Source organism: Accipiter gentilis, chromosome 22 (genome assembly GCF_929443795.1).
Source record: "Accipiter gentilis chromosome 22, bAccGen1.1, whole genome shotgun sequence".
NCBI classification, from domain to species: Eukaryota; Metazoa; Chordata; class Aves; order Accipitriformes; family Accipitridae; genus Astur; species Astur gentilis.
Genome location: NC_064901.1, coordinates 12464446 through 12490207, shown reverse-complemented (window position 1 = coordinate 12490207; position 25762 = coordinate 12464446). Strand labels below are relative to the sequence as shown.

Here is a 25762-nt window from a genome sequence, read left to right as displayed (position 1 = left end):
CTCAAACAGGAAGGGAGTGAACCGCTAAAGTCCGAAAGCAACTCCCTGTCTGGAAGGTGTGTTTGCCACAGAAAAAAAAAGCTACTCTGTTAGCATGGGAAAATGAACTGAGCGCATATTTGTCTTTTTGTTGTGTTGGGTTTTTTTTTTCCAACAGCACAAATGAGAATGTCAACAAAGAAGTGTGCATGAAATGAAATTCTTGCTTTTCCCTCTCTAAAAGAAGACGCGCTTATAATTTAAAGGCTTCAGTAGTGCTACACAAGCAGTTTTCAGGGAGCCTGGTAATGGAAAGGTTTCAACAAGCAAGATTAGAACCCGATGTTTTGCATTCTCTGACAGAAATTCCCTTCTAGGTAGGGACTTAAGCTCCAAATCAAAGTGTGACCTGAATGTAAATCAGCATAAACTTGTGATTCTGAAACTGTAAACAGGCTACTCACCTCTGTGTGTACTAACTCGGAAAGTTAATAATGATGTATCAATAATGGGTACTTACTGATAATCGTGCTGTGAGGGAAAAACCAACAAACATTCCCCCTAACTTACCTGGCTAACACATTTACGCAGCACGCACTACTGCCAAATTGCCTTTCCCTTCTAATCACTGTGTGTGAGAACAGAGAAAATTAATTCAATATCCTAAATGGTTTTCTCTGAAAAATAGACATCAAATTAATAACCTGTTGTACTTATGCTCATTAAAAATGAAAACTGTACAGAGTTTGTAGATAACATGAGTGAAAGAATCTGAAGAGGAGAGAGGCAACAGGAGGCTGTGAGAGGGTGGGGGACGGGACATTTAGGGTGTGTGTATATATATATAGTTTTGATCTTTTATATATTAGTATTAAAGGTTAAAGCAAAGCATCAATAAAGTTAAGATGAAGGCTTGTGGTCCAGAGTAAAGCATTCAAAAACCATCAAAGGGAAATCATAATGGGAGAGGTGATTAAAAAAAAAATAATTAAAAAATTAAAAAATTACTAAACATTAATAGCTAAAAATCTACACTGGGTAGAAAGGCTGAGCATGCTTGCTTTATGCCTCTCAAGTCCTGAGTGCGAGGAGTATCCAAAATAGGAAGTGGTGAGGATTTGGATGCTGGCCTCCAACCCATACCATTACAGGTTTTCTTATGAGACAACAGAAAAAAATGTCCAGTCTGTTGTCTCTTCTCCATCTTCTCTGTTTCTACATCCAAGCTCATCAGTTTTTCATGCATGCTTTCCTGGGGTGTTTGATTCAGACTTTTTCTCCTTTCCATCTCAGTCTTGTCCTTGTCCCAGTTCCCCTCATGAATTTCAAGAGACTGCAAAGCATGGAAAGTGCTAAAGGTTCAGTGAAATGGTTGCTTAAATAATCTAATTTACGTGAAGCAGCTGAGCCGACATGGCTGAAGTAATAAAAAATTAAGTAAACTGAAGGAGCATGAAGCATTTGAACGCAAATGATTGAAGTCTGACAACATTAGAAGGAATTAAAAAATGTATGACTTGGCCTTTAATGCATACAGTCTTCATCTCATGGAAAATTGAATACAAACACACATACGTACATCTACGTATGTATATATAAAAGCAGGTCACTAACTTATATTTGATGTTGAGGGTAGGTTTTGGTTCTTAGGCTCTCTCTTTCACGTTATTCACCTACGTACTGCATTTGTAAAAAGTTCTTGACCTAATTCTATTGGATTCTCCTAGAAAAAGAAAGAAGGTATTTTTCAAAAGCTTATTTTGCTTTGCCTTGGACTGTAGGTCTTGGTTTTTTTAATAGTAACTCAGCCTTTTGGTTTTCTTTCACCCCTTTCACCCTCTCTGTTGCTATTCCTTGAGAACTGTGGGTGGCCGATGAAGCAGTGAACTTCACATGATGTCACTTAGCAACCTGATGTTCATAAATAGCAACAATCATTTTTCTAATGGTTATTTTTCCCCATCAAGAAAAATGCTTAGACCCAGTCCATTCTGACAGTGCCAAATTCTTCCTCTGACCTTCCAGCATATTTATTGCTTATGTTTTCCTTTTTGGGGGTCCGATTTCAAATGATAACATCATGGCTGATGCTCTTAGAAGGCTTCTAATATATTTCTGAGCTTACTGGTAACAAATAATTACAATAATTGTTAGCACGCTTGAAGCTCTTTAAGAATAGTCTCCTCTCCCTTTCCCTGACTGCCTATGCTGCATAAAACTCAGATGACCTCAACATACCGTTAGTGAGATGAAATCAGAAGGGTCATCCACAAAAGACTTTCTTTTTTAAATGCCTTTGGGGAATACTCAGGAAGCTCAGAAATTTTTCAATTCTTTCAGAAAGAATCTGGCAGGATTTCTGTGCATCCTCTTAATATTAGTATACTCCTTTAAAATATTGGCTATGCTGTGAAGGACTGCCTTTGTTAAATGACGGATTTTTGCCAATAGCATACCTTCACATGGATTATTAAGACAGAAACTAAAGCATAAGATTATAAACCAAGAAAAGTAGAATCGTGCAAGCCTTTGAAAAGGATCTTGCAAAAAATTGCTTAGGAAATGTAGCGAAATTATGCAACCACCTAAGCCCAGCTTGTCCCCAAGGAGCTCTGTCTGAGAGCACAGAAAAAACCCAAAATGCTGTCTGTGAACCATCAGTTCCCCTCTCCCTAACCATATGGCTGCTCCTCAAAGAGTTGGGGGGTCTGTAACTGAGAAGAGGGAGTAATGTGGGTGAAACCAAGACACTGTCATCACGCGTGTGTGACGGCTTCCACAAATCCTCCAGCTACTCTGTAAATACTCTTCTCCCTCTCACTATTTGCATTGCTAATTCATACACCAAATAACTAGTGGCTAAACTACACAGATAGGGAAAAGTATCTGGATTTCTTGCTCCCTTTATTGTTTTTTTTTTTATTTGATTTTTTAAAAGAATTTAATATACTATGGAACAGAGAAGTAAGGAAGACTCAACTTACTTTTTATTTCCAAGACATCTTTTGTCATTCATACCTTCTTTCTGTGGAGCTGCATTTCATTTCTACAAAAGCAGAGGGGAAAAATCTACATTAGAAATATTTAGCCCACAGAGCTCTATACACCTCTGACATAGCTTCACTATCTTGTGTCAGCAAACTATTGTTATCTGAGCCACTTCAGGGACACAGGCTCGTATCTGGAGGGTGAGAGCAGTAAAACTACAAGGAGTCTTGAAATTTCAACTTCAGTGTGTCTGGTGGAAGCCAAAGGAATAGGAACTGTGAAATACACCACTTCCTCTTGTTTGAGGGCAGTAAGAACAGCGGTACTTAATCAACAGCTCTCAAGTAGTCTACTAAGACCTTTAAACTCAGCTTAACAGGAAAGGCAGATACAGTGATCCCTGTAATATATTACTTTCTACCGTTTCTTCCCACAAGCAAGCGAAGTTAAGACTACTGTCATGAAAGATGAATCCATCCAAGCTGGGATTTGGTGTAAATCAATGCAAAAGCAAATGCATGTTTTACTCCCTGCCAATGCCTGAAGATTTTTATTTTTTTTTTTGAAATTCACGTTTTTATTACTATATACATGATGTGATTACTCACAGAAATCATCACATTCAGGACATGTGCTGGCTGGAGACATAGAAAGAGCAAGTCCTGAGCCTGATTACTTCCCACCATATTTTTATTTGCCCTATAGTCCTTTTACACGTTATAGTGTGAATTAGAATTGGAAGACATAGCTAAGTGAAGGACAGATTGTGGGGTGTAACACAACTAAAATCACAAAGAGTTATGAACTGCAATGAAGATGATTTAGGAAGGAAGAATATTTCATGCTCTTTGTATGTCAATAGACAGTGTTTTGTATACTATCTACATACACAACATATGTGCACAGAGTGCTTTTATAGACAAGCATTATTATGTAGCCTCAGTGGAATGGAAAGGACTTCTGGGGAGAAAAAGCATATTAAATTAAAGTTATTTATAATTTTAGTTATATTAACTTAAAGATATACTTTTTGCATCATTTTTTTCTAACTCGTCTTTCTGTTCAGGTGTATTCTTAAAGGGGTTTTGCTTCAGTAGATCTTCTGGTTTCTGCATCAGCATACAAGATAGTAAATAAAAAACCCTAGTAAATAAGTTTGCTTCACAGCTTAACTGATTTTCATTTTAACCCCCATACACACAGCTACATGTAGCTCTATATGCAGATCCATTTAGGTCCTTATCTGAGAATGATATTCCTTAATAGTCTTTCAAAACCCCCATTTTAGCAATAAACTTACTTTTAATACATTTTATGTTAGCTCTTGCTGCTGGTCTTCACAAATTATCATTCCCCTTATTTGTTCCCATCATTAGGTGACACCTATACACACGTTAGTATTATTTAAGAGCTCTCTTGTAGCAGCTTCTGCTCATCCTTGTTTTATTTTTTACAATATAGACATCCATTCAGACACCGGACTACCTAGAAAATTTCCAATCATAAATATGAATAAAAAAAAAAAGTATTGTTGAGACACAACCAAACCTTGAGGTATGCTGTTTCCTATTGGCTTTACTAAGATGAAGAGTTCAGCATCTTGCAAGACAGGAAGCTCTTTGTTTGGGAACGGTTAACAAATCACAGCCTGTACATAGTATACAAGTTGTCAATGGCCCACTCTAGTCCCATGATGTCAATGGAAAAAGCTCCTTTACTCTAAGAGGAATTGAGTACACCATGTGGGGACCCAAGGATCTTTTCATCACTCCTTTCTCATACAGGATTGGTGCTCCTTGCTGTCTTTCTAAACTTAAAGATAAAATAAAAGTATTGAAAAAGTATCTCTAGCTGGAAAAAAAATGGTTTTAGTTTGTGATTCCACTGAGACATTGCTGTGTTTCAAGAAGAACAATATAGTGGATAGAAAGGAGGAATCAGGATAACATACTGGAGCAGAGATTCTGGGTCAGTTCTCAGCTCTGTCAGTCTTCTTGCAGTCAAGTTAATGGAGGTGTTCAAATCTTCAGCTCGGTTTCGCATGCCAGCAGCTGTAATGCATGCCCTGATGTAAGTGCCTAGCCTATACTCCATGAAGCATTAAAAGACTTAGACGTTGAAGGGTGAAGTTCATAAGACTTGAGTCATCTGAGCAGGAGGAAGCTTGGTTATCCAGTAGGACACATCGAGGGGCAGGCAAGGGTCTAAGTGTCGCTGTTCTTCTAAATAACAGTCAAATTCTTTTTTTAATAGCTAAGAAAAGAGCGTTGGAGGTGGTACACTCCAACTCATTAGTCCAGCATTTTGTGTATTGTGGGAGATCCAAATTCAAACCTCTACTGTGTAGCCAACAGGCTGAGGCTTTCTCAGGCAAGCCCTCTCCTTAAAGACCATCAGTTATGAATAAATTGGTTTCGCAGAGAAATTCCTAAAGCCCAGTCCTCCCTTGCCCAGCTGCATGTGCCTTTTTGGCATGGCAAACACGTGTTTTATTGAAAGCAAACTCCACTAAAGAAATTTGTCAGAGCACCTGGTGGATGGAGCAATCACCTAGGAGCAATCACACCAGCGCAGATGGGGACCAAGCCTGGGACCCACAGCCCAAGGGGTTACTCAGACAGGCTGAACTAGTGGGACCACCTCACACGCCCATCTTACTGGAGAATTTATACCCCAGATTTAGGTAGTAAATCAAGAATCATGGATAAAAAAGGATGAGGAACCTCTGTTTTGTGAATCCTGGCCGAGCTCCGGAGCTGCCCAGCAGCTAGCTGTTTGATGTGGCTGCAACTTGAGGCACCTGTTATCTGTCCAGCAGATAACTTCACACATGAAACACTAGGTATTGAGTGACTTTAGGCGTCTTTCTGTATTGAGTAGATAAGTCAACTGAATGTGTCTGTAAGTGCCTACAGAGACACCTGAGGAAGAAATCCTTGCTCTGAATTTAGCCCACAATCCCTCTGAGACTCAGTTGGCTGTCCATGAAATGGGAATACTACAACATCCTTACTTCCTGGAAGTATTGTAAAGGAAAGCACTTGGTAAGATTGAGAAGCGTAGAGGCGGTGCAGCTGTACAGAAAGGGAGGGAGCTTAAGGTACCTGATAGAATAAGTCACTTTCTTGAGATACAGATTTCAGAAGGAGAAATCATATTTTCAGCTGACGATGTTAAATAAGCCTCCTCCTAGATACTACAACCGTAGTAAACATTTATAAAGAAATGACCAACCCTAGAATCAAAAGGAAGATTAGCAGCTTTAGTTTTATACGCTAGCAGCCAAATTATTTTCTCACTTGGTGGAATTCATCCAGGCTTCTACTCTCTAACTTTAGTAAGTTACTCCAGATTTAAACCAGTGTAAGCAAGGGCAAGTTAAAAATACTTGTGCCACAATTGGCCTTGGAAAATACATTTCTCCATGATAGACATTAAACTGACTGCTGAGGCAGACAGCATGTCTTGCCCATAATCATCTTGTATTTGCTTCTTTTCCTCAGTCCTTAAAATGAGTTCATGACTTCATGACTCTAAGAGTAAATACATTATATAATGAATACACTTTTTATTCAATATTTGGAGGAAATTAAAGTAAATGTTGTATGTAATAATACTGCATGGAAAAAGCAATAATAATTATCTGATGAGAGAGTTAATATGAAGGGCACTCAGTTAATCCTGTGGTCTGAGGTAAATGGCAGACAATCAAGTAAACCTAATTAACATCATAAAACAAAGAGCATTAGCCTACCAGGTTTTGGCTAATCTATTATTTTCTTCAGAATACCATTGCATGAAAGGGTTAGGGCATATACACTCAAATAAACCCCATTCCATAAATGAATTGTCACATTGTACTGCTGAAAAAATATCAGTAAAGACCTTTTGTTCCATTTATAGAATGTTGCTTATATAGATTTCCCTTTCATTCGGAATAAGAAAGGGTGTTTTTTGTTTGTTTTGGTTTTAAATGAAGCTATCATGCTTTAGCCAAATTTGACCCAGACTTTCAATCTGCACTCTTGCAAGCTAGTCCTTACTCATGCAGATAGATCTTTGGAAATGAGTTTTGCCTAATGGCATTTCCTCCCCATTATTCTGGCAGACGAGCATTGCACAGGGAGAGAAGGATTAGTGAGAAAAGAGCAAAACCACACAACCATTTCAATAATAATGATATCACATTTCAGTGCAGACAGTTAAATGAGAGCAGCTGTGCTACTTTAGGTGCATTTCACCATTTGCATCAGTAATCATTGAAGGTGAAGCATTAGCACCTGGGAAAAGCTCCTGAAAACAAGTATATTTTCCGTGGATTATATTTTTGGCTGGGGGGGAGGATTTGTGACATTTTCTTTGAGGTTTTATAAAGCAAATATACATAATGTTTCATTAAATTTGATTTCTTGTCACCCTGTTGGTTCCTTCTGCTGTTCATTAAAACCTGGAGGACTCTACATCACTTGTAGATAGTCTTCCCATGAATATAATAGCACTGTGGATAAACATTATGAGATGTACTTTGGATGTGACAAGGGTCATTTCTTTCTACATTTAAATGCAGAGACTTGGACAGAATATCAGAGGATGGACAATATGAAACCTTTTTAAAACTGCCTATTTTCCCAAATTTACATAGAATTGAGTGAATGGGACTCTGAAGGGTTTTTGGAAAGTGAGTATTTCTTTTCCTCTACACGAGCCATCTGAGGTGAACAGTTTCATCTCTCAGATGAGGAGGATTACCAGATAAAAATAGCTACCAGTAGGATGAACTAGCATGGTTTTCCTAGGCAAAAGGGTAGTAGAGCATTTTCATTTTTTTTCTGTTCATACAGTACATATATGCTGCTCAAGAGTAAGCAGTTCAGTTATTTCATTGTGTCAATTTTTAAAGGCTAAAAGAAGTAAATTAGGGTGCCAGCCCTGAATTCTTGTCCATCTTCGGTCCTGACCTGGCAGGTGGCCTTTCCCAGGGAGAGTCAGTGGGGGTTTTGCCATATACATTAGGAGTGACTGGGAAGGCACATAGAGTAGCAATTGTCCATCTGCTGGAAATCTCTGGTACATTGTTCTGTAAACATGCTCAATTTTACCTAGGTTTCTTCATCTGCAAAAGGAAGAGGGGGTTGAAGATGACTAGATAGAGAACAGTTTTTTCTACATTAAACTCAGGATTTGTCCAAAATATTGAGTGCTTTGACCATGATTTATAAAATTCAATGAGCATTAGCTATAATCTTCAGAATTTTGTTTTGTTTTGCATAGATGTGACTATGATGGACTTTGAGTAACCTTCCTATGCATTTTGTGTTGTCATACTTTGTTAAACTGTATTGCCCTTTTCCTGTTAATTCTTCATGTTTCTTTTTTCTCCTATTGACAAAGCACCGTCTAGTTAGATTTGTATAAAATTTATCCAACTATTAGTCTTTATTAGGAACTAATAGAGTAGAGAACTCACTATTAAGAAATAAAGCAAGTTGAGGGATACGTGCACGTAGTAAAGAGGTGGCATGGAATGACAGGAAAAGGGCAGCAGCTTTAAATTAAGAAAGGAAAATGATGTAATAATGATTAAACCACAAAACAGAACTCCAACACAGTGAATAAGCAATGAAAATAAGGTAATAAAAAGCAGTACTGAACTAGCTCATAAGACATGTTATTACAGTGAACATTATGCTAGGACTGTTTATTTTGCTTAGCATTATGGCCACCTTCAAGGTTGCTATGACAAATGTGTGTGAGCGTTTAACGGAAAGTGAACATTTTTTTTTTAGCTAAGAAGGCATCCACCAGCTCTCTGCCTACTCAATTTCCTAAATTACGTGCCACATAAATTTAACTTTATTGGCACTAGGCAAATGTTAACATTAACCACTTATGTGTTAAAACAATTTTGGAAATATTCAGTGTGTTTCTCTGTTGACATTCTTCAATCCATACATTGAAATCCATACAGTTTTGCTTGAAAAAAGTAGTCACTGAAAATGTATGGCACAATAACAGCACCTAAATAAGAAGGTCTACTAGCTAAAGGGCTGATCCAGAGATAAAATGAATATATACAGCTTCTACTGGATTTAAGGGAAATTAAAGTTGTTTTCATAACTGGCCTTTCAATGACTTTTTTTTTCACGGCACTGAAAGAGTCTTATTCATGTGTGACTAAGTGACACTAAAATTTATGCAAGCTTCTTACAGCAGAGGGAGTAAAGGAGGAAAAGCACAACAGGGTTTCTCCATGCAACTTACAAAAACATTATCAATGTGGTTCATTCATTGAGCAATGAGAAACTCGGAGGCCTGTTACCAGCTGGAATGGATGTACTGGAGCAAACAAAGAGGGCAAGTGGAATTGGGACAACCACAGTCTGAGAGTGAGCTGAAAATAGAGCAGAACAAGGCCATTGGAACACAACACACAGCAGGGTCACACATTGACAGTGCCACTTTCCAGGTTGTTATGCAGTGATGCAATTGATAAAGATTAAACTAGGTATTTGGGAGCTTTGGTGGTATAGGAAGCAGAGAGAGGGGTTCCCACCTGGCCTGTCAGGACACGTAGGGGGAGCAGTAGAAGGCTAGATTGGCCTTGCAGCATTTGAAGCTGTGGACATAGTGTTTAATAGTGTACTTAAACAATAAAACACTAAAAGGCCATAGAGGGGTCACAATGGAAGTTCTGAGGCAAGCGGAAAAGCTGGTGTAAAAAAAAGAATATGAGATCAGGGAGCCCATCTAATCAGACTTCATCATTTCAAAAGGAATGGATCAATTTCCTCTGCATGGACCTCAAGCTGAAGGCACGCTGCACTCTAACCTGGTAACTAAAGAATTTTGTGATATTATTGTTGGAAATCTTGATATATGCTTTCTCTTTCCTGAAACATTGTTTACGAGATGCTTTTTTTTTTGCAAGTTTTTTTTGCGTTGTTCCTAGGGGATGATCGGTAGAAAACTCTGTCATGGTCTGTATATCTTAGCACAAGATTGCAATTTCATTGTTGGGGTGCCTGGTGAAATGTAACGCTGTCACTGCTAGACTAACAAAAAGCATCAGGAGGCCTCAAGTCACACCACAGGAGCCTGTAAGACTGCAAGTGATATTGATCATGTTCTTGTCTGATGTTTGTTGTCAAAGATTCAAGCTCGTAACAGATCTCCTAAAGAGCTGGCCATGACCCTGTCAAAAGGAATCTAAAGCAGCATGCATATAGAGGAGAAACTTCTACAAATGTTCCCAGAGTTGATGTCCTTCTAATGCTACAGGTGGCAAATAGCGTAAGAGCCTAAGCATGTACATTTGCGGCTCAGGGAACACTGTATGTAAGCAAACAAGTGACTGAGAACAAAAAAAAAAAAAAAAAAAAAAGCACTTTTCTGGGATGTACTTGGTGATGGGAGAGGAGCAGAATCACCTGGCTGTGGAGATTTTGCTTGAGATACCACATTCTGTTTCAATACGGGAGTGGATATTTTTACCATTCCTGGGGATGTGCTGTGGTTCACTAAGCTCTGCCCCACTGAAAGGAAACTTTTCATGCCATGTCTCTGCAAAGTGCTGCATGAGATTTTTGTGTTGGTAGAAGAGCTGGAGTGGCTGTGATCGAGTTGAACGCAAGACCAGAACTAATGCAGGCGTTGAGCAAGGTGGAATACCAAGTTGCCAAGGTAAACCCCATCTCAGCTTTCTCATTCTAGTCCATTAATAACTTGAAAAAATTGAAGCAACCTTATACAGTTGATGTTTAGCATCAGTTCTCAATAACTCCTCAGGAGCTATTTCACCTGAAGACGACTGTCAATAAACCATTTTAAGACATTGTCTGCAGTGTTATCTAGTTGACTCATAAACTGCTGCTTGCTCACTGACATAGCTACAGGATGTAAAAGTCTTCAGCAAGGTAAAGTTTTTGGAAGAAACCAAGACTGTGCACTCAGCAACTCACCACATTGGATATGAGCCCAGTTAACTTTTTAAGCAATTTTACAGCCTGAATGCCCAATATCTATGATGACCACTGCAAGTTGCTATATTCCAACATGTAATTCATTTGGAGGATGCTGTCACAGCCCATACTGGACAGACCAGGGAGGGGTTGTGGTGAGTTTGGAATTCCCTTGGACTAAATTAAGGTGAAGGGACATCAAACAATCAGTTGAATGTTTTATTTATGGCAGAAACAAACGGAACTTGGAAGGCATAACAGTAGGTGGCGTGGCTTCTCACAACAGGAATTAGCATGACACTACGTCGGTAAACGGTGTAACGCATGCTATCAATGTATCAATATGTATCAATTCAGGGAAGACAGTAAGGAGAGCCTTCCAGTTGAGTCACGAGGTTCAGAGTGGACCCCTTTGCTTTCCAGACTGCTTCTCAGAGAGGAGCCTGGGGCCGGCTGGATCCACTCCTAGTCCCAGACTTAGTCAATGGTTTTGTGTCTAAAGGGATGAGGTGCAGTGGGTGATGGAAAAAAGAGAAAGATTTCACCAGCCCTGGGTCCAGCGTTGGTCCAGCCAGTCTAGACGTCCAGTTCCAGAGGGCACGCATACGTGCGGCTTCGATTAGTGTCTTTTTATAATCTCCTTGCCCCTCCCTCGGGTGGGCACTCGAACTCATTAGGCTAATTAGATGTCATGGGTGATTTGTGCTTTCAGAACATTCAGGAAATGGGTTGATGGGCCTGGGGGTCGTTTGGAGAGTAAATTCTCCCTTCCTGCCTCGCTCAGGGTATCAGAACAGGGAACTGCGCACCCTCTGGCATGGTGTGGCCACCATACTTCAGCTCCTTTCCTGCGGTTCGTTGTTAAGGCAGAACTTGCCCAGCCACAACGTTTGAGACATTAACTTTTTCAGTTCCTCAGGTGGTGTTGCTATGCAGCCTTGCAAGTTCCATTCCTTCCCTCAACCGCAAAAGCCAGGCCCTGGTCTCTGCAGGTCCCAGTCTCTGTCCATCACGATGGGTGTTTGAGGCATTAACTCCATGCAGTCTCTCACAGATGCTACCCAAAAAACCTCTTGGGAAGAATCTTTGCTTCAGTGCTGATTTGACATCACAAATTACTGTCAACTGTCATGTATCATATGTCAGTATCATAAACAGGGAAAGGTAAGACACTAATTTTTCAGGTATTGTGATGATACACAACATGGCAGCTTTTCAATACTGCATTCTAGCTATGTCCACTGACACTAAGAAGCACCTGTTAATACCTACCTTCTCTTGATTAGCTTTCTCTACTTCTATAACAAATCAAGAGTGAACTGACAATCTTTCACGATCTTCTTTAAACTATCGCTGTGGATGTGTTATTGACAAGATACTTACTGTCCAAAAAAGGAAGCAAAGAACTCACTGAAAAATTATATTAACATGTTGTTACCAGCCACATTTCAGAAGCTGTTTAAAGTCTGGTAACTGACTATCCAAACATGTCAGCAGCTGGTGAGATTACTGCAAGTAGAGTTGATCTTCCAAGTCAGAGAGATAGTTAAGCCCTAACTACACCACGTAGTGGAAACAGGAAAAAAAAATTATTGCAAGATGGACTGAGGCTGATGAGGTGCCATCTGATCATCCATGTAAATATGCAAGCTGAAATTGCGCTTGGGCTGCATCACAGATATCAAAGTTCCACCAAGTCCTGGCAGCGTGTTCACCAAATGCTCCGACAGCCAAGACTTTCATCTCAAGTGATGTTGTGATAGTATGTCAGTCGCTCTGTTTTTGCAGACATGAATCACTCATGATGTCAACCTTTCCTAAATGACCTTCGCAACACATGGGAGCAGTTTCATTTAAATGTTCTTACATCCAGTTACCACACACACAGTTTTGAACTGGGCATGTTTAAAGATCTTTTCTACAATATAATCAATTACACAAAGTGAGATTTTTCAGACTCGCAAAATTTTGAGAAGGCATACAATCCCAGAAGAGGTCTGCACATATAGCAGGATCTAGTTTGACCGTTTACAAATCTGTATCACTTTGATACCTTGCAAAGCACAGTTCTTTAACCAACAGCCTGATAAGGAAACCTACATTTGTTGAAGGTTCATTTGTGGATAAAATATGGTAACACAAACCATCACTGATTTAGTAGATGCTACTTTTGAATTGAAGAGCAAGCCCATACAGCGTTCTGTCCAGGTCTACAAAAAGACTCCACTGTATTACCTAAAGATTGCCTGCTCCATGAAAGGGAAGGCATTCTATATCATTCTCAAAAGATTAAAAGTAGGTTTTCAAGTGCAAGTTCTAAGGAAGAGAGTGAAAAAATACAAATCAAGGGATCAGGGACTTGAAAAAAAAGCAGTTGCCAAGTGCAGGGTAGCTTTGCACTTGAGATGTAACTGAAGCCTAAACCCTAGGGGTACGTTACAGGTAACTTCTAAATCACGCTTCAGTAGATATATAGCCAATTAGAAATACCTGCACTGGACAAAACACCTTGTAAAGGTTAGTTTGGAAGATCTGAAACTACTCTAAGTCATCTACAAATATAAAGCTCAACTGGATGAGCCTGTTTTCTAAATTATTCTAAATAATAGTAACTGTCCTAACATACTGTTACAATAGAAATCTGCTAGCATTCTCACCCTGCTTTTCCCTCTAAATGAAAACGTTAAAGAAATTGAAAGGTAGAAACAGAGAAGCTGAAGAAAGAATGGAGATAACTGTTGCAGTGAAGGAATTTCAATAGGTACATATGGGGCACACGTTCAGGGTGTGAAGTCAGAGCGAGTCTTACAGCTCCAGTGGCTGACAATAACAACTCTGGTGCCTGTGTGACCTTTCTTCTTGCCCTACTGCTAGACTGGGGAGCGATAGCACAGCAAGTACAACCAACATATCCATTCCCACCTTCCCTCAGCTTATGTGCCACCTTGTGGGAAGGAGAGACTGAGTTTCTTTATGTTTTTTTTTTGTTGTTGATCTTGGGGCAAACCCCTTCTACTTACACTGCTGTAAGGCCTCAAGGCAGTGTTTACCAAGAAATGATATCTGCAATTAATAAATATAGGAAGACAATACTGTCAGTAGTCAGAACTGCCACTGCACTTGTGAATGTTTGAGTCAGTTCAGAGGTATCAGGCTGAACAAATAAGGACAGAGAAGAAAACAAAGAGTGACAGGTCTAAAGGGAAGAGAGACTTCAGGAAACAATTAAGCATTTTTTTGGAAAGACTGGTAGATCAATGGAGAAAAAAGCTACAGAGAGCATGAAGTCATCAAGGATAGTGCAGGAAGGACTTGAGTCATGATCAGCATGTTACTGAGTAAGCTGATGAGCCAGAGCTACCACTTCAGAACTCGCTGGAGGTAAGCTAGCAGGCCTCCATAGACAACAAGATACCTGACAGGCAAACAATGCAGTTCAGGTACTTTTGAATTTTCTAGGAACACAAAAGGGGCCAAGGTTTTTAGAATACTTCATTATTCTAAACTTTGTGAGAGAGAAACAGGACTAAGAAATGTGAACTGGCAATTCTATAGTTAAAATCTATTCTAGTAACCGCTTGAGACAAATGCCTGTCTAAAAATGGGATGGATGTTTGTACGCAGTAACATTACTTTGATTTTTTAGTGGAGGGATGAAGGGGAATGACTCAGTCTTCTTAACTCCCCACCCATCCTTTGGCTCTGGCTACTGACTACAGTATAAATTTTGTAGTAGGTACAGGGTCCCAGAGCCACAGCCATTGCTAGCTGCTAGCTCTGCGTGTGTTAGGACACCCATGTCCAGTCTCCCACTGGAGCTTCAGTCTGAGCACGTCCGTGTGCCTTCCAGGTACGCTCTGCTCATGCATTTTTGCCTGGCTTCGCTCAGCAAACTTGCCTCAGATTCCAGTCAGGTTTTAGAGATGCTGTTAAGCTAGATTGTTAATCTGGAAAAGGTTTGGAGGGCCCAATTTATTTATTTATTTATTTTACTAAATGATCTTAAAGTTAGCAACTCTGGGAAAACATTTTCTATGCCAAAAGAGCATGTGAAGCAGCTGTTCAGTACTTATGCAAACACCTGTGCATATTTTTAAGCTTACTAACAGTTGGAATAGCTTTCCCCCTCACCTCAATACTATGATAATACCTATTCCTTATATTGAAGCCTTTGTTCATTAAATATATTCATATTTTAATAATTCTGTCAGTGAAAAATATTGAGGTATAATGATGACATGACTAAAATGACAGTCCTTCTACAGTACTTGAAATATTCAAGCATTAACAGGAGGATTTGCCTCCAAACCAGGGACCAGATTTAGCAGGCACAAAATTGCATCACTTTTCTGAGACTGCTCCCTTGCTTCTCCGAAATCTTCATTTTCTTGAAAAACAAGCCACATAACCACTGGTGCTGTAAGTGACTTCGGAGATTGCCTAGTCCAACCCCACCTGCTCAAAGCAGGGTCAGGTTGAGCAGGTTACTCAGAGACACGCCTAGGTGAGTTCTGAATGTCTCCAAGGATGGAGACTCGTCCACCTCTCTGGGCAACCAGCTCCAAATGCACTAAAGCCTTCTGGATACTCCTTCACAACCAAGACTTCAGAAATGTAAGTTTACTTTACTAACATAGCTAACACAGAGATGTCTATGCAAGTCTGCCACAAGCTAAAATTATTCAGAAGTCTGAATACTACCACCACTTTAGAACAGGGTGTTAACTCAAATGCCTGGAGACCAGTCAACCTTCAGTATCGATCAATTAGCTATTCATCTGGGCAAATCCCAGACAAGCACTATTCATGAAGACAAGTGTTTGTACTATGACTTGGTGGATTTCAGAGACAGTGCCTATTATGGAAGAGCCAGGACCTGGACATATTTATTCAGGTACACAATGAGGCTTAAAGGCCCTGAGGATGTCAGAAGCCGCATAGCTGTATTCAGAAAGTTTGAAATCTCTCGTGAATACTGTACCACTTGTCAACTCATCCTGAAGAAGTTAATTTTGTGAACAGGGCCCAGACAATGCTCCTTTTCCTCTGCTCTCCCTCTCCATTCCCATTATTCCACACACACAAGATTTAACCTCTGTCCCACACTGTACCTCTTCAGCTCGGGGATCGCCATTCTCACATCTCACCTCCACCAATTTCCAGGCTTCTAAGAACTCACTGAAGACTACCAAGCCCAAGGAAGAAGGAATAGTCATTTCATCATTCTCATGACAGAAGTAGCCCTGAAAGAAAAAGAACTCTCTCTTTCATAAGCAGCATTTTAAACACTTTTAACGTTTGTAACATCACGGAAAACAGGAACAGTGGATCCTGCACAGCTAGTGACTCAACAGCATTTCTAGTACTGTTGAAGGGCAACAGTGACAACCTTCCCAAACTAATTTGTTCCACCATGCTGGTTTCAACATAGTTTCAACAACTGTTAAAATTATTTAACTGTATTACTGATGTGACTGTTAGGGCAAGAGAGCAATCCAAGAGCTGTTTAGAGCTTCAGCGTTTGGTTTCGCCCCCTCCCTCTGGAAAGAGTTCCCCAATAATGTACTGGAGAGTTCATCCCATTACTTATCTTATAGACAGTTATATGCAAATAGGCAAGAGACAAATGGAGATTTGGGTAAAACCGTATCAGACTCAGAAACCAATCTTTTGGATTGGTCAGCCTGTGGCTGAATGCCCACATAACAGAAAACTTCTCAGCATCACCAGCCAAGAGAGATGCAGTGGTTCACACTCTTTTGGCCCTCGCAATCCAACTTTTAAATACTAATTGTAACAGGCATTCAGTAATCAGCAGCTAAAGTCATCAGATGTGCACACAGCCTATAAAAACTCCATGTGCTGGCAGAGAAAGCTGAAGAAGACTTCAGACAACGTAAAAGGAAAAAGGAACGAGTTACAGAAAAAACAGGAAAGATCAAGTCACTGTAACGCTTTCCTCACAGGCAATATAAAGCAGCAACAGAAAAGCACCTAAGCCCATTAGCAGGGACAAAGGAACAGTCAGCTCTGGCAAAGGGACAGTGATAGCTGCTGACAGCAGTAGTACGTTTTCACAACTCCCTTTTATTTCAGAAATAACAAAAATAGTCTCGTGTCCTGAGTTTGAAAGAATTAGTTCACTACATTACTTGCTGTTTACATGGGACTCAAACTGGCAAGTTACCTACACTGGGGACTAGGAGATCTTTAAAATATGTCAATGGATTTGTTTTCCACAAACGTAGTAGTGGAAGGAGACAGCTCATACAGGAATGGTTTGGCAGGTTGCAATACTGGAGTAGTAGGGGAGATTAGCCCATAATTCAAGGCCAGTTTTGCATGAAACAGGAAGTTTAATCATCTTAACAAGGCTTTCTTACAGCTAATTGTAGCATTGACTGAAGAAACACACTTCAACAATCAATACTGGATCTATGTTTAAAAGGATAATTCCTTTTCTTTCAAACCGGTATTGTTGATCCCACTAAATATGGTTCTACCATCACAACCCCCCCAGTATCTTCCATTGTTAGCAAGCTCGTTAACATCTGCACATTGTCCACGGTGAAATCTGAACTCTTGCTCATTATCATGAAAAGCAGCTAGAGCCGTCTTTCTAGAAAGTCTCCATTTTTAGACAGTAGGTCATATTGCAACAGCTTTCATCTAGGAGTTGTTTCATTATGTAGCATGTGGGCCTGGGTAGGAACTAAAAAGAGCTTTCCTGGTCATGGTTTTTTTTTTTTTTTTCCTCTCTAACCACCCTCCCACCAAGCACTAAATGTTTTGGTCAGCTTACTGATACATATTACTCAAAATGAGAATGCAGAAGAGTTTTTTTTGTTGGTGGTTTAAAAAAAAAAAAAAAAAAAAAAAAAGGCCGTTAATGCCAAACATGAGATTATTGTTCCTGTACATTACTTCAAACTGACATACATAACCGCACATTGCTAAAAACACATCAGATATAATTTGGTGGGTACTGAGATGTGCCTGAAGTCTGCCAAATCACCACTTAGCTGAAATCACAATTCATCTGAGAGGCTTATTCTGTCAGTGAAAGTCATTATCTTCTCAAATACTCCCAAATTTCTGAAGTCAGGAAATGGGTATCTAGAGCTACAAGCTTCCTGAAGAACTGACTTACCCCGTTCTTTCTTTTCCTTCTAGGTAAAACCAAATATTGCTAGTCATTCACATTATACAGTACTCACAGCATAATTTAGTCAGATCCCATCATGTGTGCACACGCACACTCTCCAACCTCAAGTGAAAGGTATGAAATGTGGTATTATTTTTTATTCTCATCCATTTACTTGTTATGTCTTTTTCTAAGTTATTACATTACTCAGCTCAGCATTCCCAAATAGTGGAAGTGATGATATAACCCTACAGACTAAAAGTCTTTTCGTTCTGGTACAGGAGTGCATAGTGATCCATGACAGTAAGCCAAAAGGTTCAAGAAACAGTGATACAAAATACTGATTATTAATTGCTATATGGCAAGGACTAATTGAGATATTTTTATGAACTCTGTTTAGAAACTGGCCACTAGGTCTGTGGTCTACAGACTATAGTCTGTGGATTAACTTCAGTTTTTGATCTAATTTATAAACTCCAGCAATTGAGTTTGACTTACCTGTTGGAAAGGGGGAAAGGGGGAAGGGGGGAAAGGGGGAAAGGGGGAAGGGGGGAAAGGGGGAAAGGGGGAAGGGGGGAAAGGGGGAAAGGGGGAAGGGGGAAGATCCCCTTACCTATCCTTTTTTTTTTAAAAAAACAAGAAGATCATGCATTATCCATGATGTTAAGGTGGATTTGTCCAAGATCTAACACTAGGTTTTTCAGTTTTATGAAACCATGTTTAATGCTGAGTCACTTTCTCATATGTGGTCTCCACAGAGTCCTATAATATCCTCTATTAACTCTTTACCTTGTTAGTCACTTAATTCATTTGCCTGTTTCCTTCCTCTGATAGAGCTGCATTTTCAAATCACCAGTTAAAAGCTCAAGTATCAACAGTTAATAGTCCATGTAATGATTACACCTGGCAATAAAAAAAAATTCAAGTTAGAAACTCATCAGATGAACAGCGAGAATTACTTTATCAGTTGTAACCAATATGAAAACATTTGCAAAAGCTAGAGGCAAATACAATTCAGTTTAGAATAATCCATCCTCAAACCTGACCACTGAGCTTTCAAATTACAGTCTCACAGATTGCTACGTGTTCATCTTCATTTTTCTTCAGGGACTGGTTAGTTCTCCTTCCTTTTCTTATCTTATCCTTTAACTTGCACAAAGCTTAGAATTCTATTCAGAGATACACATTTTTGTGGTAGGGTTGAGTGGGAACTCAAACATGATTCATATGAAGGAATCTTGACCTCCACAGCATGATGTCAAGGACAAGTACTGCTGTAGATACAAAGCAAGCTCATACAAGCACATTTTTTGTTTAAAACATTATAGCAACTCTTAAAAATGGTTCTTATGATGAAAGATGCTGGAGCTTGAAGGTAATACAATGTTTGTTTGACCAGTCTTAAAACCATAAAATGATCCAACTAACATTTTGTTTAACCAGTAAGCAGAATACTATGGCAAAATGATTACCTGTATTTACATCTTTTTATTCTGTTCTTGAACTGCAACACTTCATTTAATATGCACTGTTCCGAGTAATCCCAACACAGAATGGAAAAACATGTCAGTTGTTTCATTTCAAGATAGTTTTAATCAGGTAATTACAGGAAAAAACATTTAAACAATCTTTATGGTGTTATCTGCTATGTCAACTTACAAGGATATGATGTAACAAACCAGTTACAAACTTAAAGGCATATTTACATTATATACTCGAAGTAACAAGCTATATTCATATTCATAAAGGAAACACCTATGGGATGAGTTAACTAAATTATACATCATTTAGTAGAAAGAAATAGCAGTTGAGGTTTAATGGAAACAATATACACATGAGGCACTTTGAGGTCATTAGGGTGGAAAGCAAATGGCACCAAGCGAAAGAAGGAAAACTATGTACAGCTTATAATGCAGCTTTGAACATGAAGGCTTCTTCTTCACCGAATGCTTTGATTTCTCAAATGAACCATAACTTTTGCAATTAAGAGAAGCTTTCAGGAAAAAAACCCCAACAAATCAAGCCCAAAGAAACCCCCCTAGCCCCTCCTTGTATTTGTCAGTGCACTGAAGAAAATGGAAGTTTTATCCACCCAGCTGCTGGACTAACAGTACCATAAGGCATCTTTTTAAAGTTACTGTTTTGTTGCCAGCCACCACCCTTGCTCTTCATTTTATTAATATGAATGTATCACTGTACTAGCTGCATACCGTGCCATAAGCTCTGAAAAGATTTAGAGTCTAATTTAAACCTGTGCATTATTTACACGGGAGTTCAACATTATCCTCCAGGTACACATGAACAGATCATTCTGAAGAGAACACATCTGAAATGGGAATGTTATATTCCAACATGCAAAATTAAGACACTCTTCAAAATACCTTTGTTCCTCTAGAGGAAACTGCATTGGTTTAGACTGTTTGGAACATCCCTTACATAAGCTCTGGAAAGGCATCCGAGTTTTATGCCACCATTGGCTGCTGTTTACTAAACAGTTACCATAGTAATTGTAGATTATTATCAGAATATTGCTTTAATCTTGCACACAGCTGTAGGAATACCCTTCGCAACTACTGAATCGCATGTGCGAGCACACAGACCCACCTGTGCATACTCAAAACTCGATCTGTATCACAAACTCAAAGGCTCGATTCCCTCTGTATGAACATTAAAACTCCATCACTTTGCTGTGGGAAAGAACTTCAAGGAGGGGGAGGGGAGAATCCTTCTTATGAACCCAATGCCAAAATCAAAAGAACTTTCATTTCATTCCTGATTTTTATGCTTTTGTGTAATAGGCCATTGTAACTATTTTAAACCTAACAAAATATATGCTTAAAGCATTTTTAAATAAATACTAATAATGAAATTTAAGATGCACGATGAGATAAAGAATCACAGTAAGAGTCCAAATTACTATTTTGCAAATTCATAACTAAAGCTTAACATATTTTTGTAGCTTACGGAGTGCACCGATAGCCAGTTACGTGAGTGACTATGTAATCAAATACTGTGCCTGAATGCAGCTGAATGTTCTTCCCCCAGTAGATGGTGCACGAGGGCTGCTAGCGTTTAACTTCTTCCCCCACTTTCAAGGGGAAATACTTAATTTTCACGGTAAGGAGGTTTTCAACAAGTGAGGGACTTAATATCCAGTGATGGTTTCTCAAGGCTCGAGTCTCCCCTCCAAGCAACACAAAGCTCTGCTACTACATGCCTCAAAAACTACAGTTCTGATGCTAAGGGCAAGGGGAGGACTAAGGATTGGGGAAGAAATTTCGCTTTTCCCAAATGCTCAAGAAAGTATTTCAGAAGAGACAGAATAACTGTTACATGCTGCCAAAACCAAAAGACGCACGGATGTAACAGCCCATTCTGGAGTGGGTTTGCTGTACATCCACGTTCCACTACTCATCTCCCAACTGCAAGAGCGGGTAAGATCCCTAACACCAGAGGAAAAAGCACGTGTCCATCCTACTCAAACCAACCCTTACGTAACCACGTCTCTCTTTTAGTCCCTCTCAAACAGGGTGTGCAGGCTGACACTTCCAGCACAAGAAGAAAAAGGGAACATATGTCAGTTCAGTAACCCTTTTTAGATGGATCAAGTCTTCAAAGAGGAAAGCAAAAGGTGAAAACATTTTAGCAGCAAAGTGGTTAAATGCAAGGTGAAAAATATTAATGCACACATTCAATAGAAATATTAAAGCATATATGTTTCATACAAAATACAGTACAGGACCAGGAGTTTCACTATGTTGTATAGTGCTGAGAGGAAACTGTTAAACTCATTTCTTTCTGAAGTATATACACAATATGATTCTATAGCATTTTTCTATACAGCCAGCAAGTTCTTTTCTTAGGTTGTTCATACCTCTCCATCTTGAATCAGGAACCTAGCACTTACAAATATTAAATTCCTCTCATTCACTAGAAAAACATCACCATTTTTTAATCAAAGTTGTTTTTAAAGTTAACAGTCTATTCTAGGCAACCAAGTTTAGCTGAAAATGTGCGAAGCATGAAAATCAACCAGAGTAGCAGCTTTCAAATATATAAACAGTAAAAACCAAGACTGCTGCTACCGTGTCATATTCTTGGACTTAATTCATCCAATCTACTCTTAATACAAAACTAGAAGCTCTTCCGTAACTTCTACAGTTATCAATATATTTGTCTTCTTTTCAATGTGAAATAATACTTTGAGATGATCTATGTACACAAGGTGGTCAATTCAAGCCATAATATAAATATAAATGTTTTCATTTAAAAAGTATTTTACAGACACATAATGTTATATACATTCGCTCATTTTACTTCTGGGCTACAAAGGAAAATTAAGGACACCGATACATGCAGAAAGAAAAATTACACAAAAATATACTGAAGAAATGCATAGGAAGTGAGGAAAGTAAGTCATGTGCATCTTTTAAAAACAATTAGTTTTTTTGTTTGTTTAATAAGAAGGGTATACTGAGGATAGCCTGTCCCACTCCAGCCAGGATATCAAATAGGTACCTTCGCTAATGAATTATGACTGGTTTTAGTGTTTTACATATCTTTAATAAGAAGTAAATGTTTCTTACTTCACGACAGAGCAAAGCATATAATGTTTTAAAAAATTCTCAATGCGTTAATCAGTTAATTCTTATCTGAAAGTTAAACACTTAGTAAGTACAAAGCCATAACAAATACCACACACAATATACCACCACGCATACAGATACATACACACACTCTCTCTCTCTCCCTTCCTCCCGCCATCCTCCCTCCAAATTTCCTTAATTAAGAAGTTCACTCCAATTTTGCCTGGGCTGTAATTTATTTCCCAAGCTAAGTCTTTTGTTGTTGTTTTTGTACAAAACACACGGTACTTTTGCTCTTGCCCATTCAAATAAGAAAAAGTTGCAGTTCAAAATAATGAAAACAATTTCACTTTTGTTATTAATCTTTTGTTTTAATCATAGTACTCGATAAACAGCTGAACAGGATCCTAGTTTAACAGAAGGATAAACAAGAACACTGATGACAATTTGTTACAACTGCCTTAATGTACCTTTTGCTTAATGAACATTTGAATATGCAATAAAGTATTTTTGGAGGACACCCCAAAAGAAAACAACTTGCTGGTTGAGCAACAGAAACAACTTCCTTTTTGCTATTATGTTGAAATCAAAGTCATTTATATATAAAAATAAATGTTATGTTCTAACAAGAACATTTTAGACAATTACATCTGTGCTTAACAAAAAAATATTGGTCACTCAAGACTAGAATAATTAATATTTTAAAGGTTTTAGGATTATCAGAATGTATGGATACAACTCAACACAAACTGTAGCTGAAGGGAAACAGGACTGAAAATATCAATTTGTCCATCTGGAATAAAAATGCGACTAAATTAACTAATTAAATATTTAAAATACTACCATGGAATGTGACAGTAGATATGGTCCATACCTACTATATCAGAGGGAAGGAAAGTTTAACATGTAATAATTCGTACCTTACACATTTAGTTAAATATAAACATTTGTTATTTATACATAAAGTCGCTTCCAAAAAACTATTAATAAGTGATTTAGTTGCACTTAAAATCAGTTTCATTTCTCATTTGCCGAGTATTAACTTTTCTTAATCTTAAATCAACTGTCGCTAGTGCACTTTTAGTTAAGATTTCCCCTCAGGTAAGTTTTAATCCTTTTAGAAGAGCCCCCTCACCTAAACCATGAATGTACAAAGTGGCAAAAGTTAATCCCTTTTAGTATAATCATAGTTTATATACTCATTTTATAGCCAATAATAAGAATAGGCTTTCCTCTGCAAAATCTCCTTCACAACTCGCAACAAATGCCACGCGCTCAAAGGAAATAGTTAGGCATGGCTAGCACTTGTAAAATGCCAAGGTCTGACAAGTCTTGTTGCTTCCTCCACATCAAGCATCTCTTACATGAAAGAAGATTCCCTTCAGCTTGCCAAAAAGCTTCCACAAATCCAAGTTAGATGCTTCCTGGAAACAAAGATTTTTCAGCTCTGTTTGGCACAAGACCGATTCATCCCGCAGCTTTATGCTTTCCTCCACAGCACCCACATACCTCACCACAGTGATGGCATGCTCTCAAGGGGAGGTAGCAGCACATACACGGAGCAATGAATGAGAGTGCCACCAGTGCTAACCAGCGTAAGCAGAACTTGTCATCACTAGTGTCACACGAGCAAGGATCAGAGAAATCTCCTTCAGAGTCCGACATGCAGTGATACAGCATGCTCTCTGCGCAAAGCATGCAACTAACTTGGTAGATACATCTTTTAATAGGATCTGGCGCATCTTGACATTTTCCTCTGCCATTATCTTCATGATTAAACCTCTCCTGGCAGTATATACAGCGGGAACGCTCACCATCCTCTTTTCTTCTTTTTGAGTTTTTAAATTTTGATGAGGAAGGCTGAGTTTTAAATACCACAGAACTCTTTGAGTCTTTCAGGGAATTCAACTTAGTTCCATCCCCACACGGGTATAAATAGTCAGATTTTTTACTGTCTGATTTAGAAAATGGTATATTTGAGTCTGCATCATCCCTCTCCAGGTCGTTCTTCCACATGTCAGGATGCCTGTAGTCTGCATAACGACGTATCAAAATATCACGAGGGTTTATTCTAACGATTTCATCTTCATCCTGAAAACTAACATGTCTGCTTGACTTCAGTGGGACCTGAAATGGCAAAGCAAGGTAAGTTTACTAAAGTGAAGTCCCAAATTTCTGTCCACCTACAATGTAAAACTTTGATTAGAAAATTAAAAACAGGATTTTTCCTTGCTGCTTGAAGATAAAAATTTCAGCTTATTTTCTTACTAGTACAATTTACAGACTTCCCCACAATAATGAGCCTTTTTCATGACATTAGGACCATGAGCTTTAGTATTCTTTCCTGACTTTTTAGTATCTCATAAGAGCTTTGGATGTTTTGGTATCCGCATAAAACTTGATACTGTTCTTTGAATTATGCTCAAAATTCAGGTTTTAACATCTTACAGTGGCAAATAATTAGTTCCACAGATCAATTATGCCTTAAGCGAACTTGCCGATTTCACGTCAGTGATGATCCGCTGCTTCAGGATTAACTTCCTGATACATTCACTTTGAGTTACTTGTGTTATCTAGGAGAAGCTTTCCTTTATTTCTGCTCTAAGCTTTCAAACTACCTCTGCTTTTGCAACAAGAGTATTGAATACTGGTTACTTATTCTCAAAGCTGTATTCTAGATAAGGATTTTGCCATATGAATAATAATATTCAGTAGCATGATCAATCAATAACAGTGGCTGCTAAATGCATCTCCCCTTAGCTAATATACAGTACTTAAATCCATTGGTTTAGGACACCAGCAGGCAAACACCTAAGTACTTTTTAAATTCTCAACTTGTAATGAACTGACCATAATTCAAGACCTTTTACCTCAAAAGGGAAGTAGGAAGGAACAGGCTAAACACATACAAAACAAACACCAGAGAGATAAGGGTCTGTTTATTCTTGTTTATTCTGCCTTATGATGAAAGGGCATGGGGGCATGAAAAAGTTGTTGAAGGTGGCAAATTTGAATCATCCAAATTGAAATACTGCATACCTTAAATGTAAGTGTAAGATACTGGACTGCCACTAAATGTTACTGAAATCACATTACAAGTGACTTTC

At 38.7% G+C, this 25762-nt stretch overlaps 1 protein-coding gene across 4 annotated transcripts in view; it reads right to left on the bottom strand.

Annotated features, from left to right (window-relative positions):
* Positions 1 to 19647: 19647 nt before the first annotated feature.
* Positions 19648 to 25762, bottom strand: part of SPRED1 (sprouty related EVH1 domain containing 1) — a 63924-nt gene continuing 57809 nt past the window's right edge. For all 4 annotated transcript variants that reach the window (XM_049825938.1, XM_049825940.1, XM_049825936.1 and 1 more), the window contains one exon: positions 19648 to 24782. In XM_049825938.1, coding sequence (XP_049681895.1) covers positions 24123 to 24782 — 660 coding nt within the window. In that variant the 3' untranslated portion in view covers positions 19648 to 24122. The remainder of the gene's footprint in view (positions 24783 to 25762) is intronic.